Source organism: Paramisgurnus dabryanus, chromosome 11 (genome assembly GCF_030506205.2).
Source record: "Paramisgurnus dabryanus chromosome 11, PD_genome_1.1, whole genome shotgun sequence".
NCBI classification, from domain to species: domain Eukaryota; kingdom Metazoa; phylum Chordata; class Actinopteri; order Cypriniformes; family Cobitidae; genus Paramisgurnus; species Paramisgurnus dabryanus.
This window is the reverse complement of record NC_133347.1, coordinates 36,423,033-36,438,938: the sequence shown is the minus strand read 5'-3', so window position 1 is coordinate 36,438,938 and position 15,906 is coordinate 36,423,033. Positions and strand designations below refer to the sequence as shown.

Genomic DNA, 15,906 nt, shown 5'->3' with positions numbered 1-15,906 from the left:
TATGTGTTTATATAATGATTTGTGTTTATGTGTAGCGTGTCCACCCGGTCAGTGGGGTCCTAACTGCATCCACACGTGTAACTGTCATAACGGAGCCTTCTGTAGTGCTTATGACGGCGAGTGTAAGTGTACGGCCGGCTGGACGGGTCTCTACTGTACACAACGTAAGTATACAGCTTCAATCAAACGTTGCATTCTGACTGGCAAATGAAAGAAAACCGGTTTGAAAAGTTATGCTTGCATTTTCAAAATGAATCACTTAGTTCCTCTTTAAATGTGAACAGTTTTTATTATGTTAGTATATTGTATTGTTGTAAGAGATGTGATATGTTTTGTGACTGCAGGCTGTCCGTTGGGTTTCTATGGGAAAGACTGCGCACAGGCGTGTCAGTGTGAGAACGGCGCTGACTGCGATCATATCTCGGGTCGGTGTACGTGTCGCACTGGCTTCATGGGACGTCACTGTGAAAAGAGTGAGTGTTTTTCAACAGGACTGTGAGTTTGTGTGTGTGTTAAAGTCTGAATATCTTCATCACACTCTTCCTCCACACACTTTCAGAATGTCCTGCTGGTACGTATGGATACGGCTGTCGACAGGTGTGTGATTGTCTCCATAACTCCACGTGTGATCACATGACCGGCACCTGCTATTGTAACCCCGGCTGGAAAGGCTCACGCTGTGATCAGGGTAAATAACATTAAAGGGGCACTATTATGCCTTTTCACTTTTTCTACTTTATTTATTTTTGCTGTTTCTGCATCATTACAAAACTCAAAATTGACTGCAAAGGGAGATATTCTGTCTGTTTAACACAAAACACTTTTCAAGAACTACTTTGAATGTATTAATTAACACTGAATTCATCTGTTGAGTTGTCTTGTAGTTAAAGATGACTCTTTATTAGTTTATGTGCAGCACATATCTTAACTCAGCATTAGTTTATATTTAAGTAAGAATTTATTTAGGTATTAGTTCATCATGATACATAACCCTTAATTATAAAGTGTTAGCACTCAAATATATATTCGTTCTCAAATATTTAAGTAACTAAATGAAGAAAGAAAAAAGAAATCGCTGAAATAATGTTTAGTATATGAGGTAAAACAACATGACAAATAAATAAACATTTCAGTAACTTTAGGTTAACAGATTTTACCACAGCAGTTTAATCAGTTTAATCAAAAGTCAGAATGAAATTGAAATAAAAAATGTAAATATTTTTTTGGAATATTGTGGTATTTTTTACAAATGACTTATCTGTGAGCTTCATTATTTAAAAAAAAATGAATGTGCCCTCATAATCTGGAATCACAAACAACACTAATCTCCCTCCTTGAAACGGTATCTCTTTACTTCTGGGAGGGCAGGGCCCTGGAAAAGATCACCGTGATCAGCAGATAGCAACATGACCCAACTTTCAATGGTCCAGTCAATTCTCAATGGACCAATTCAAATCTCACCTGTGACCCTACCAATTTTTCCCATTTCAGCAGCAGTTCCACTAGAATATACATTACTACGGAAAAATTAAGACAAACACTATTTCCATCTCATTATGACTTTAAAGGAGTAGTCTACTTTAAAGATGGAGTCCATTGACTTTCTATAGTAGGAAAAATATACTATGGTAAGTCAATGGGCCCCATCTATAAGTGGACTACTCCTTTAACATCATATTTTCTACATATACTATAGATGTATCAAATCAATGGGAAATCACTCAAATGTATATTAATTCTCACATATTTAAGCTGTTACGGCTTCCAATAAGCTGTATCGTTGGGGAATGTAGAAGGTATTTGACACGTGATTAAAAGGTCCATGCAGTCGGGAATAAGATTAAAGACAGTTCTTTATTGCTTCATCCAAAGTTTCTTCAAGAACAGCAATTTATAATCCATTTCTTTAAAAAACGCATACCATCAAAATCAAGCAATGCAACTTAACTCCCTGCACGCTACCAGTTGTCACGGTAAAAAACCATATGCTTCCTTCCCCACCTGTCCGTCATTAGACTTGTGCTTAATTATATAGTTCACCAAGTGCCACCTAGTGGACATGAACAAAATGGCTCCTACATAAGCTACTAAATGAAGAAAGAAAAAAATTAAATTGCTAAGATTATGTTTGTCTCTGAGGTGAAATGAAATGACGTTCATTTTTAAATGACGTGAGTTTGCTGCTTTTTTGCCGAGCACAGGAGAAAGTGTGCACTGGTGAAGAATACCCTAACCCTAAAGGTATAATGGGCTCAATTATGTTTTGACTTCATTTCCTCAAAAAAATCATAACATTCAAATGGATAACATTCAGTGAAAAGTGAGGTTTATTTGTTACATTATTAAAGAACATTCTGTAGAAGTTTTTTTTTTGCAACATTCTGGGAAAATTACTTAATGGTTTCAAAGATAAATCCTAAACAGGACGTTCCCAGAACTTTATTATTTTGTTTTTCAAAAAAAAACAAAAAACATAAAGGAACAAAAGACTAAAGTCAGGGGAACGTTCTGTGTTTGCTGGAAACCCTCTTTGTTCTGCCTTCCTAAGACAAAATAAATGTTGATGTAGTATTGCTCTCACAACAACCCCAGCTTTTCACTTTCAATTCTTTAACTCTCACTTCTATAAAAGGCTCATTATAGTTGTGCGTACTAGTCCTACGACATAGTCTCGATGCCGTACTCTACGCGTAAGTTTTCATTTATACATCTGCGTCGTCATCCACGTGTGATGACTGTATATGAAAAGCAGGAAGCAAATGCAGGAATGAATGAAACACAGTTTATTAAGAAAATGACACAGATGATACGGATGATATGGTGGGACAGACAAAGGCTGCGGTGACGAATCCTGGTGCTCGTGGGTGAAGTCAGGTGAACGGATGAAACCGGATACACAAACAGGCAGACCTTCACACGAAGACGAGACCACAGGAACACACGAACACGAGAACACAAGCGAGACATGTAGCGTAATCATCTGGCCGTGAGAAGAGAGAATGAGTGAGTATATATGCCGTCTCAGTAACTATCACCAGCTGGAGCAAAGCAATCACGCGCACCTGCACTCACTCAGATCATTAGCGATCAGACACACACACGCATACTCCAATCATACGACAACACAACACAGAAAGTCACGATGGACTTATCCTACCGTGACAGTACCCCCTCCCCCACGGACGTCACCTGACGGCTCCTAGCCCTGTGATGGAATTCATCAATAAGGGAGTGATCCAATATGTCCCGAGCAGGAACCCAACTTCTCTCCTCCGGACCGTAACCTTCCCAATCCACCAAATACTGAAATCCGCGTCCCCTCCGTCTAGAGTCCAGAATACGATTAATCGAATAAGTTGGTTCCCCATCTACGATACGAGGCGGGGGGGGAACCGGGACCGGCGGATTAAGACGAGATTTAAACACGGGTTTGATTTTGGAAATATGGAAAACCGGATGAATTCGTCTGTACACAGGAGGGAGATTAAGGCGGACTGTTACTGGGTTAATGATCTTAGCAACAGAAAACGGGCCGATAAATTTGGGAGTCAACTTATTCGAGACGGAACGCATCGGAATATTCTGAGTAGAAAGCCACACTTTTTGACCCACGACGTAAACGGGAGGCTTCGACCGGTGGCGATCGGCCTTAGCCTTGGTGCGTTGTCTCACTTGGAGTATGACCTCACGTGCCCTACTCCAAGTGCGACGGCACCTCTGGACAAAAGCGTGCGCGGAGGGGACCGCGACCTCGGACTCCAGACTGGGAAATAATGGTGGTTGGTACCCTAAACTACACTTAAACGGAGATAGGCCCGTAGCTGACACTGGTAATGAATTGTGCGTGTACTCCACCATAGAGAGTTGTTGACTCCAGGAGGAAGGATTCTTGGAGGCCAAACATCGCAACACTCTTTCCACATCCTGATTGGCTCGTTCGGTTTGACCATTGGTCTGAGGATGAAACCCCGAAGACAAACTAACCGTAGCCCCTAGCAATCTGCAGAACTCTCGCCAAAATTTAGATATAAATTGAGGACCCCTATCGGAGACCACGTCTGTCGGAAGGCCATGTAACCGGAATACGTGATCAACGATAGCGACCGCTGTCTCCTTGGCTGAAGGCAATTTGGGCAAGGGAATAAAATGAGCCGCCTTCGAGAATCGGTCCACTACGGTTAAAATCACCGTATTACCCTGGGAGGGTGGGAGGGCGGTAATGAAATCGAGCGAAATATGGGACCAGGGTCTCGAAGGGACTGGCAGCGGTCTAAGTAATCCGTCAGGAGGACGATTAGACGCCTTACCGACAGCGCAAACCGAACAAGCCAATACAAAATCGTGTGTGTCACGAGCCATCCCTGGCCACCAAAATCTTTGCTTAACCAAAAACTTGGTTCGACTGACCCCTGGATGGCAAGCTATACTGGAATTATGGCTCCATTTAAGTACCTCTGATCTCAGTCCCTCTGGCACAAATAACCGGTTCGGTGGGCAACGGGCTGGGGGCGTTACCCCTTCTAAGGCTTTAGTTACCTTCGATTCGATCTCCCATGAGAGCGCGGAGATGAATAGAGTCTCCGGTAAAATAGGCTCGGGAGAGGAAACACGATCGGGACGCTCAAAAATGCGGGACAAAGCATCAGGTTTGGTGTTTTTAGAACCTGGACGGTAGGACAATGTAAACTTGAAACGACCGAAAAATAAAGCCCACCGAGCCTGCCTAGAGTTCAAACGTTTAGCAGATTTGATGTATTCGAGATTCTTGTGATCAGTGTAAACTATAAAAGGCACACCCGACCCCTCAAGCCAATGACGCCATTCTTCCAGTGCTAGTTTAACAGCCAACAATTCCCGATTACCAATGTCATAATTACGTTCAGCAGGCGATAAGCGATGAGAGTAAAACGCGCAGGGATGCACCTTTCCGTCTGAGGATGTGCGTTGAGACAACACGGCTCCTACCCCCACATCTGACGCATCGACCTCCACTATGAACTGGCGTTTACGGTCAGGGGCCACGAGAATCGGGGCTGAAACGAAGCAGCCTTTCAGTTTGGCGAATGCAGTCTGGGCTGCATCCGACCACCTGAACGCCGTGCTAGGGGAGGTCAAGGCGGTCAGAGGTGCGGCTAGTTGGCTGAAATTGCGAATAAAACGCCGGTAAAAATTGGCGAACCCCAGAAATCTCTGCAGGGCCTTGCGAGACTCTGGGGATGGCCAATCCACCACAGCCTTAACTTTCTCCGGATCCATACGGACACCCTCAGTCGAAATGATGTGCCCTAGGAAGGAAACAGACTGTGCATGAAATTCGCATTTCTCCGCCTTGACAAAAAGCCCATTCTCTAGCAACCTAAGAAGCACTCGTCGTACGTGTTGCACATGTTCCTGGAGAGACGTAGAAAAAATCAGTATGTCGTCCAGGTAGACATACAGAAACTGATCGACCATGTCTCGCAACACGTCATTAACGAGTGCTTGGAAAACTGCTGGCGAGTTGGATAATCCGAAAGGCATCACGCAGTACTCAAAATGGCCACGAGGGGTGTTAAAAGCAGTTTTCCATTCATCCCCCTCCCTTATGCGGACCAAATTATAAGCATTACGTAAATCCAGTTTTGTGAAGACGGATGCTCCTTGCAACCTCTCGAAGGCCGAAGACATTAACGGCAAAGGATAAGTATTCTTTACCGTAATGTTATTCAACCCTCGGTAATCAATACAAGGTCGCAAGGATCCATCCTTCTTACCAACAAAAAAGAACCCCGCCCCTGCTGGAGATGAAGAAGGGCGAATGAACCCGGTTGCCAGAGAATCAGAAATGTATTTCTCCATGGCCTCCATCTCAGGAACAGAAAGAGAGTAAAGTTTGCCTTTAGGCGGAGACGTACCTGGCAGTAAATCTATGGCACAGTCATAGGGACGGTGTGGAGGTAGAGAAGCGGCCCGGGACTTACTGAACACTCCCTTCAGGTCATGGTACTCAGCGGGCACGTTAGCTAAGTCCACCGTCTCCTCCTGAAACACAGACGCAGAGACAGGTATACAAGCAGAGACAAGACAAGACTTATGACAAGCTTCACTCCAACCGGTGATAGTTCCTAATCTCCAGTTGACAGATGGGTTGTGTTTTAGCAGCCAAGGATGTCCAAGTACAATGGGAGCCAGAGGGGAAATAGTAACATAGAACTGCAAAGTCTCAGAATGGTTGCCAGAAATACAGATGGTGACCGGGTCCGTGATGTGAGTGATGACAGATAATTCACTACCATTTAATGCGAAGGGTGAAATGGGTTTGGAGAGAGCTGTCAACGGAACCTGGAGCTTACATGCGAAATGGTGATCGATTAAATTCCCCTCGGCTCCCGAGTCCAGTAGTGCATCACAGGTGAGATGTATGTTGCGCCACCGCAGCTTCGCCGGGAGGAGGGTAGATGTTAACGGGGTCTTTGCTGAAGAGATTCCGCCCGAAAGTAACCCCAGCACTACTCCCGAGCGTTGCCTTTTACCGGACACCGATGGAGGAGGTGCCCGGCCTCTCCGCAATATAGGCAAAGCCCCAGTGCTCGACGGCGAATCCTCTCCTCCCGGGAAAGCCGAGCTCGACCCACCTGCATGGGCTCCGGATCGGACATGGAGGAACCGGCCGCACTCTCTCTCGATGGCGGTCTTCTTTCCAGAACAGCGTGAACAACCCCTTCGTCGTCGTAAGCCGGAATACTCCTTTGTCGGATATCCGCTCGGATAGCCGCATCGATGAGACCATTAAGAGAGGCAGGAATCTCCCCGTGCTGAAGTTCACGCTGGATGCGGCCGGTTAACCCATGCAGGAAAATATCCCACTGCGCCTCTTCGTTCCAATGCGTGTCCGCCGCTAGCGTACGAAAGTCGATGGCAAAATCCAAAACGGACCGTGTACCCTGACGCAGATCGGCCAATTTCCTAGCCGCATCTCTTCCAACTGCCGATCGATCAAAGACCTTCCTCATCATCGCTGACAGCGCCTCGAAACTCTGGGTACACGGGTCGTTGTTCTCCCACACCGCTGTTCCCCAACGCGCCGCCTTTCCCGTCAGGAGAGACAACACAAATCCTACTTTACTTTCTTCCGTATTGTAGGTCTGGGGCTGAAGAAAGAAATGGAGAGAGCATTGAGATAGAAATGGTCTACAACATTCTGGATCACCTGCGTATTTCTCTGGCGTAGAAAGTTTAGGTTCCTGACGGGACGCGCTCGCGGGTGGTGTAGGAGGAACAGACGGTGCGGGTGGCGCAGTGGGTAGCGTCAGCTGTTGGATCGCCTGGGTGAGCTCGGACACTTTGTCTGTCATGTCCTTCATTCCCCGGCTCAGTTCCTCAATCCGGCTGTCCTGGGTGGTGAATCGATGTATAGCAGCGGAGATAAACTCTTCAAACCGAGCCGGGGATCCTTTACCTGCTGCTTCCATAATGGGCCAGATGATTCTGTGATGACTGTATATGAAAAGCAGGAAGCAAATGCAGGAATGAATGAAACACAGTTTATTAAGAAAATGACACAGATGATACGGATGATATGGTGGGACAGACAAAGGCTGCGGTGACGAATCCTGGTGCTCGTGGGTGAAGTCAGGTGAACGGATGAAACCGGATACACAAACAGGCAGACCTTCACACGAAGACGAGACCACAGGAACACACGAACACGAGAACACAAGCGAGACATGTAGCGTAATCATCTGGCCGTGAGAAGAGAGAATGAGTGAGTATATATGCCGTCTCAGTAACTATCACCAGCTGGAGCAAAGCAATCACGCGCACCTGCACTCACTCAGATCATTAGCGATCAGACACACACACGCATACTCCAATCATACGACAACACAACACAGAAAGTCACGATGGACTTATCCTACCGTGACACCACGTTGACGTGCAATTACACATGCAGACTGCTAGTCAGATCAGGCACAGCCTACAGATAACCTACGGCGTAGCTACTGCCTAGACTTTATGCACGACTATAACTTGCACTTAACTCTCACTTCTCTAACTCTCACTAGTCATTGTATTTGGAAACAAAGATGAATCTCTCAGAGTTAACACATAACTTGAAATAAGGGGTTTTACAAATTCACCTTCCAATTCAGTCTTAATTAATTGTAACAAAAGTAGCTTGCTGTCCTTGGAGGGAGCTCTGAACCTTTAGGAAAAGTGAACTTGAGGCTTGAGCCTCCTGAATGCTTAGACTCCTCCCAAACCTACATTTAGATCTTCATTTAAACTTAGCGAAAAGCAAATCATCTCAGAAATATAGCAAGGCTGATTTTATGTTTTTTAAGAAGAGGAAGTACCGATGCGTTTTCTAACGATCAAAATAATCCTATGGAGAAAAGTGATGCGCAGAGAATAGCAATTGATCGTCAGTCAATCCAAAGTGCTTCAAGTTTTAATTACTTGAATATTATTTTATTATAGTGATTATATTTTCCACAGAAATGGCAGGTTTATGACCCAAGACTTGTAATTGAATTTTAATCTGGGATGTTTCTCATATGTTGTTGTTTGTTATATTATTACTCAACATTTGCTTTGTCTTTCTCTTAGCTGGTGTGATCATCGTGGGAAACCTGAATAGTCTGACGAGTACGGCGTTACCGGTGGGCTCATATCAGATCGGTGCCATTGCAGGAATCATCGTCCTGGTACTTCTGGTGCTCACCCTGCTCACGCTCTTCATCATTTACCGCAGAAAACAGAAATGCAAAGATTCCTCAGTGCCTGCGGTCACATACACGCCAACCATGAGACCAAACACAGATTACACCATCGCAGATATAAGACGTATGTAAAGATGCATAACATGTCAACATTTCTCTTATATGTTCTTACTAAAGTGTTGTGTGTGTCTTTCTGTTAGAGACACTGTTTTGATGTTACTTTGGACTTAAACAGTAATTGCGTGTGATCTGTTTGCTGTTTTTAGAGCCCACAGTTCCTCAGACGACTGACGTCTCTCCCAACAGCAATCATTTCTCCAATCCCAGCTATCACACGTTGACCCAATGCAGCAGTCCACCTCATGTTAATAATCTACCCTATGGAAAGGTCAGAACATTGCATCATCACCTGTGATACTGTATATACACCTCACAATAGTGGTCTGCATTATTTAAATTCAGTATTTGCACACTCAAAATGTCTTGATGTAAACAAAAACTGTATAAACCTTAACTACCGCTGTCCCCTGAGCGGGAAAATAACTTCAATATATCAACATTTCATTTTAATCTATCACAACAGACTATATTTAATTGGAAAGGTCTAATACTGTAGTTTTCATATTTCAAAACCTTTTAGTAGTAATAATAATGCAGTGACAGTAATTTATTAATTTGTGACAAGAAACCGTTGACACCTAGTGGCTGTTGTTGGTAAAACCACTAAAAGTGTAACACAAACCTCATTATTTGTGATAATTTTATGTATAAAATATATATTTTATTGTATTATTTTTATTTATTACAATAAATGTAAACTGTTATAGCTATTTTTTATTGAATATTTTCACCTCCAGACACCATATCAGCCTTGTTTTTGCTAAGTCATCCCATTTTAGCAGTTTATTTACACAAAGATGCAAATGTTAAAAGTAAGAGTTTATTTATAAAGTACTTTTTAATACACCATGTGTTTTATTAAAGTGCTGTACATTATAAAAAATTACAGTAACCAAAAACTCACAGACAGCTCTAAAACACAAAACACACTTCAAGAAAGCAGCTCTCACATAGTGTTAAAAGCCAAACCTATAAAAAAAGCCTATAGAAAAATAAAGATCACATTTAAAAGTTTTAAGATCACATTTAAAAGCACTAAGAGTTTGCGCCTGTATAATGTAGGGGCAGACTATTCCAGAGCTTTGGGGCTGCCACTGCAAAGGCTCAGTCACCCCTACTCTTCAACTTTGTCGATAGAATGACAAGACATAAGTGATCAGCAGATCTAAGTGCTCTACGAGGAGCATACAGTTTGATGAAGTCAGCAAGATAGCTCGGCACTAGACCATTTAGAGGTTAAAAACAAGTATTAACATTTTTATTGGATCCTATAATAGACCTGTAGCCTATGAAAGGAAGCAAGAGGGCTTCACAATTTTTTTTTAAATCGCCAAGGTCTAAGTCTATTGGCTCACTGGCGGCACTCCCTAGCGTGAACAGCATTACTTCTGTATTCTCTTCATTAAAATTAAGGATGTTCATTGCCATCCAGGTCTTAATTTCCTCTAGACATAAAGGTACTAACGAAGTTGAATCCTTTTGTTTCAAAGGCAGATAGATTTGCATGTCATGTGCATAACAATAAAATTAAATACCATATTTTTTGAGAATATGTCCCAAAGGAAGCATATAGAGAGAGAGAATTGAATGGGCCCCAAAATGGAGCCCTGGGGGACCCCACACTTAAAAGAAGCTATTGTGGAGACAAAGTCTCCAAAATGAACTGAGAATGTTCCAACAGTCAAATAAGATACCAGTACCAGTGCACTACCCTTAATTCCAACACATTGTTCAAGGCATGTAATCAAGATATTATGATCTACTGTGTCAGAAGCAGCTGAAAGGTCTAGTAAAATAAAAATCGTAAGGTCCCCTAAATCAGCAGCAAGTAGTAATTAAAACATTAAAACACATTAGTGTAAAGAAAGAAGTAACCACAGGTGGTATCTGCACACTAACAGATTTATTTTATCACAGTAGTTTAGATCAAACCACATATAAGGAATGCTGTGCAAGTATAAAAAATTAATTGGGTATGAGATTAGCAGAACAGCCTTTAAATGCTCTGTCTTATCTCTCTCTCTCTCTGTGTGTGTCTCTCTCACATACTTTTTATATGATTTCCCCTTAAAAGCAGAAGAATAACCAACTGTTTGTGAACATGAAGAATCCTGAGCAGAGGAAACTGCCAGATCACACGGGAACTCTGCCAGCCGACTGGAAACAGGGGGGATCCTTCAATGAGCTTGGTGAATACACAGCACACATTATTAACATTTATGTTCAGCATCCCTGTGTCTGTTTCATGTATGGGTATAAGACAGCACAAGTACATTGAAAGTAGGGCTGGGCGGTATGACGGTATATTCCATTACCGCAGATTTTTCTATTCCGTCTATTCCGCGGAATGCAAATAAGTGGGCGTGGCTTACTCTGCCCTCCAGCATGTTAGACTGAGTGTGACGGAGAAACATGTAAAATAGTTCACTTGTAAAAAATGAACGAGTTATTTGTGTTATTTTTATAATAAGTGCCAGTGAATCCACCGCGGGTCACGCAGCGAGACTCTTGCTTGCTCTCTCTCTCGCGCGCGCGCGCTCTCTCTCTCCTCATGCAGCAGCTGGCCGGTCTCTCGCGTGCAGAGGTCTCTCTAGGCAAGCGCAAGGAGCTGCGACGCCAAATAAAGAGTTCTTCTCGCACATAATGCTAATAGTTGTAAAGTTTTCTGAACTTAAAGCATGCTAAGACAAAACTCGCGTTTATATCAGTGACACGTGCGATGATGGAGCGATGTAGTTTGACGCGCCATTTGCTTGTACAAACATATTTGATCGGAAAGACGAGAAAGAGATGGAAGTGTTGAGGTCTAATAGAAAGTAAAGGGTGTCAAGACCTTAAAATAAACTTTATGATCATCACATCATAGCACCTGTCACATTTATAATATCTAGAGTTTCTTCTCTCATATACAGGTATTTATCCTGTTTGTAGGTTTTTGCATATATTTATACCTGTTCATTTTACATATTGCATATGTTTAATGTAATGTTTGCATAAATACAAAATACAATGAAGCCATACTATAGCTTCAATAGTCTATAAAGTTAATTACTCAATAGAGGGTTTTCACCGATGTCACGTTCTGGGCAGTAACCCGGATGCGCGGCCATTGTGGAGGCACTCGGTCTAAAGAACTGAACGGAGTACAATGGAATATTATGCGCTTTGGATACTTTAAGTGAATGTAGACATGTCTAAACAACAGAAAACGCATCCAAGATGCAAAGGCATATAGGGAAGGACTTGGACCACAAGAAAAGGCACGATATTTCGAGAAATTACAATTTATAGGCGGTGCAGATCCCTACGAGCTCCCTCTTCTAGGAACCGTGACGACCCGGCGATTCTTCCTTCAGTTGCATATCCCGATATAAGTTAGTGAACTACCTAGTTTTCATGCAGAGCCCATATGTCAATGTAAGCTTTATTTATATAGCAAATTTAAAATAGCCAGTGTCCTACCAAAGTGCTTTACTGTAAAATAAGCACAGTAAAAAATAAAAGCAATAATTGTTTTTACCATTTACTATTAAAAATATTATTATCATTACAATAGAAAATTTGTTATGAGCAATTAAGCACACTGGCATTAAGGCATTGCAGCGCAAATTTTATTTGTGTTTAAGTACATTTTGTGCATACACTAAAGTACATATTAAATACTCTTTAAATAAAGCACAACAAGTAGAAGCATAATTGTTTTATACTTTATGTACTTCAATCATATTTCTAATACAATACTACTCTTTTTCCTGAGCTTTACCAACCACATGCGCCGCTCCACTGATAATTTCTTGCATTCCTTTCCCTGGTTTTTAATAACTTTTGGAAGTCGATAATAATCCAAATGTTTTTCTCAATATGTACTGTTGGTACCATCTCAAACACGGCAATAATTAACTATTTTCCTTGATGACGTTCGGCATATACGTCAGTGTCTGCTCTGTTGTAATGCGGAGTGCCTCCAATATGGCGTCTTCCGCTCTGATGACGCGCCGTGAAAACCCTCTATTAAAAACAAGATTCAATGCTCATATTTTAAAACTGTGGTGAGCATTTAGTTAAAAGCTATAGTGAGTGGTGTATTTCTGTACATTTTTGTCATCAAAAAAAACAATATAAGCTGAAAAACATGTATACCATGAAATATTCCGTTCCGTGAAATAAAATGACTCATTCCGTGGAATAGATTTTTGGTCATTCCGCCCACCCCTAATTGAAAGCATAAAAGCATTGTACAACAGTAGATGTGTTTTGTTATTTCACTCATCTCCTGACACACACACACACACAGAGAGAGATGCAGGATTTTTCATTAGCAGCTGTGTTCATGTAAACAATGATGACGCATCTTTATTTCTCATGTTAGGAGCTTATGGTGTTGACAGACGTTACATGGGGAAATCACTGCGAGGTATGAGATCATTTTACGAGGATATAATTTTTTTATACTATGCTGGGATTAAAATCTGTGTTGTGTTTGTAGATCTGGTGAAGGATGTACCCTATCACAGCAGTTCCTGCTCTCTCAGCAGTTCAGAGAATCCATACGCGACCATCAAAGATCCTCCTGCCCTGCTGATGGCCAAGAGCTCTGAGTGTGGATATATGGAGATGAAGTCTCCGGCTCATAGAGACTCACCGTACACAGAGATACACGCCTCCGGCCCTCCCTACAAAAACGTCTATGAAGTTGGTAAGAGTCGGATAGATTCAGAGAGTGTTCATCTCTACTGATATCTTTAAACAAACATTTACATCTCTGCATATTCTACCATGGGAGTGATCACCTGTAGCAGGACTCGTGACTTTTCCACTGCTTCATATTTTAAACATTTAACACTTAACATACTCTTCGTTTTCCAGAGCCGACCATCAGTAACATCTCTAACAACAACTACAATGGACCGTTTTGTCAAGATCCCTATGACCTACCAAAGAACAGCCGTATCCCGTGTCATTATGATCTACTGCCCACCAGAGACAGCAGCCCTTCACCTGCAGAGAATGTGGACAAGAAATAAACAAACTTTATCATTAAATCTCCCTGTCTCTACAGCACTAGATTAACATTTGTCATTAATTCTCAAAAACATTATTATTACGGTCTATAAAAGTTGAATAGTTGTTTTTAAAACAATGACGTGTTGAAGCCGGTAGCTCGAGGTCCTTTGCCGATCCCATACCCCTCTCTTCACCCTGTACTGTACTTTCCTCTTATATACACTGTCTGTTAAAGGCAAAATGCCCCCCCCCCAAAAAAAAAATCTATGACGTATTCTGACCCAGAGAAATGAAGAGGTGGAGGGGATACCACTGCATTAACTTGATTCTTTCGAACACAAGCGAATCATTCAATTCATTTATAACAAACCAATCCTCTTAATATCACTGTACAAAAATAAAACACGAATGATGATTCTGTACAGGACCTACGTATGTTTTGCCTGAAAGCATTTCAGGTTTACCAAAGGTGGATTTGCAGTTACAAGCACTATTATTATTGTATTTATACTGACAGACGTCCATTAGTTTACACTAGATTCAAATCTTTTCTTTTTTGAGACTGATCACTGAAATTTGTCAAAAACGTTATAGTTTGAAGTGAGCTGAAGCTGGACTTTTGCAAAGCTAGATCTCCAATGTAATGTGATGTGGAGTCAGTTTCATACGACAAACGCTCTTGCGAAAAACATTCATGTGTTTTGAGCCTGATATGAACTTAAATTGTATAAATTTGTACATACTGCCAGTTCTCACATAAATGTGCTATTATGATCCTATAACACATTCCTAAAGTCAACTGTAATTTGTCAAATATTTTACATTAGGAAAGATTACTGTTCTTTACCCAACAGTGTGTTATATTTTTATTTTTATATGGTTTACTAAAAGTGACACAAGGAAATGATTAATAATACTGATTCCAGAAAGCGACCATGTGTGTATGCGTGTGTATGTATCTTACAATCAATATCATTCTTTTGTTTTTGATTTTATAATAAATAAATGAAGTTGCACAACTGCCGTTATTTACTTTCCCAAAGAGCACAGGAACAAGAATTTCTGTACCCTACAAACATTGGTTCAACATATTTTGAATGTTGTATATTACTATATTTTTAACTTAAATGCTTATACTGTATATGCAATTCATTCTTACAATAAAATGACAACATTTTTCAAGTTGGCAATAGGTATGGAAGTTTTTCTTAACTAAATTGAAATAATAAAAATGACCTTTTATTAGCACCTGATTGTGACACAATCTTATACTAATGGACTTCAGTGCAGCTTTGAATAGCAGATAATATGTTTCTAACAGGATGGATGTGAAAAGTAACCTATATAGACAAAAGTATTGGGATGCCTGACCATTAAACCAAGAGGGACTTTACTGACATTGCATTCAAGTACATTAGACTTTATATGGACTTTGCCCCCCCCCTTGCAGCTATTAGAGCTCCTAAGGGGAGCATGTATAGCGAGAAAAGAACAGGGCCTAGAACTGATCCTTGTGGTACACCATATTTAACTTGAGAGTTATATGACATTTCCTCATTTACATAAGAAAAGTGATACTGATTGGACAAATAAAGCCCATATCGCAATGTATGTTTTTTGTTAGTTGCTTAAACCTACCACATTATCAGACCTGAGAGTTTTAAACCAATATAAAATAAATAATCGCTGTTATAAGCTTCCTTTCCAACCAAAGTTACAGGGTGCAGCTGTAGTCTGTCATAGGAGAACTGCCCCTGCTAGCCAAGTCTGGTTTCTCACAATGTTTTTTCTCCACAAGTGGAGTTTTGGTTTCTTGCCGTTGTCAGGCGGTTGGCTTGCTTACTGGGAGATTGCTGACATTAGCTTAGAGTTTTGTAAATTCTGTTAAGCTTTTCTTGTAGTTGTTCAGCTACAATCTTAAAGACATCACTGTTTCAATTTTGTAAGTGTGTGGTGCTCTTGCCTTTAATTTCTCTATGCTTTTTGCACTGCGGTTTGTGGAAGTAATAGCAAATTTTTATGTATTGTAAAAATCTCTTGCTTTTGTGTATTTTTCCATGTAAAATGGATAGGCATGTCT

At 41.4% G+C, this 15,906-nt stretch overlaps 1 protein-coding gene across 2 annotated transcripts in view; it reads left to right on the top strand.

The window, feature by feature from the left end:
• Positions 1-15,006, top strand: part of megf10 (multiple EGF-like-domains 10) — a 57,760-nt gene extending 42,754 nt beyond the window's left edge. Inside the window, exons 17-25 of one of the 2 annotated variants that reach the window (XM_065240403.2) lie at positions 36-164; positions 345-473; positions 560-688; positions 8,590-8,826; positions 8,969-9,090; positions 10,897-11,011; positions 13,192-13,236; positions 13,309-13,518; positions 13,689-15,006. In XM_065240403.2, the coding sequence (XP_065096475.1) occupies positions 36-164; positions 345-473; positions 560-688; positions 8,590-8,826; positions 8,969-9,090; positions 10,897-11,011; positions 13,192-13,236; positions 13,309-13,518; positions 13,689-13,846 (1,274 nt within the window). In that variant the 3' untranslated portion in view covers positions 13,847-15,006. The remainder of the gene's footprint in view (positions 1-35; positions 165-344; positions 474-559; positions 689-8,589; positions 8,827-8,968; positions 9,091-10,896; positions 11,012-13,191; positions 13,237-13,308; positions 13,519-13,688) is intronic. The other variant, XM_065240404.2, reaches the window with a different exon arrangement.
• The last annotated feature ends 900 nt before the right edge of the window (positions 15,007-15,906 follow it).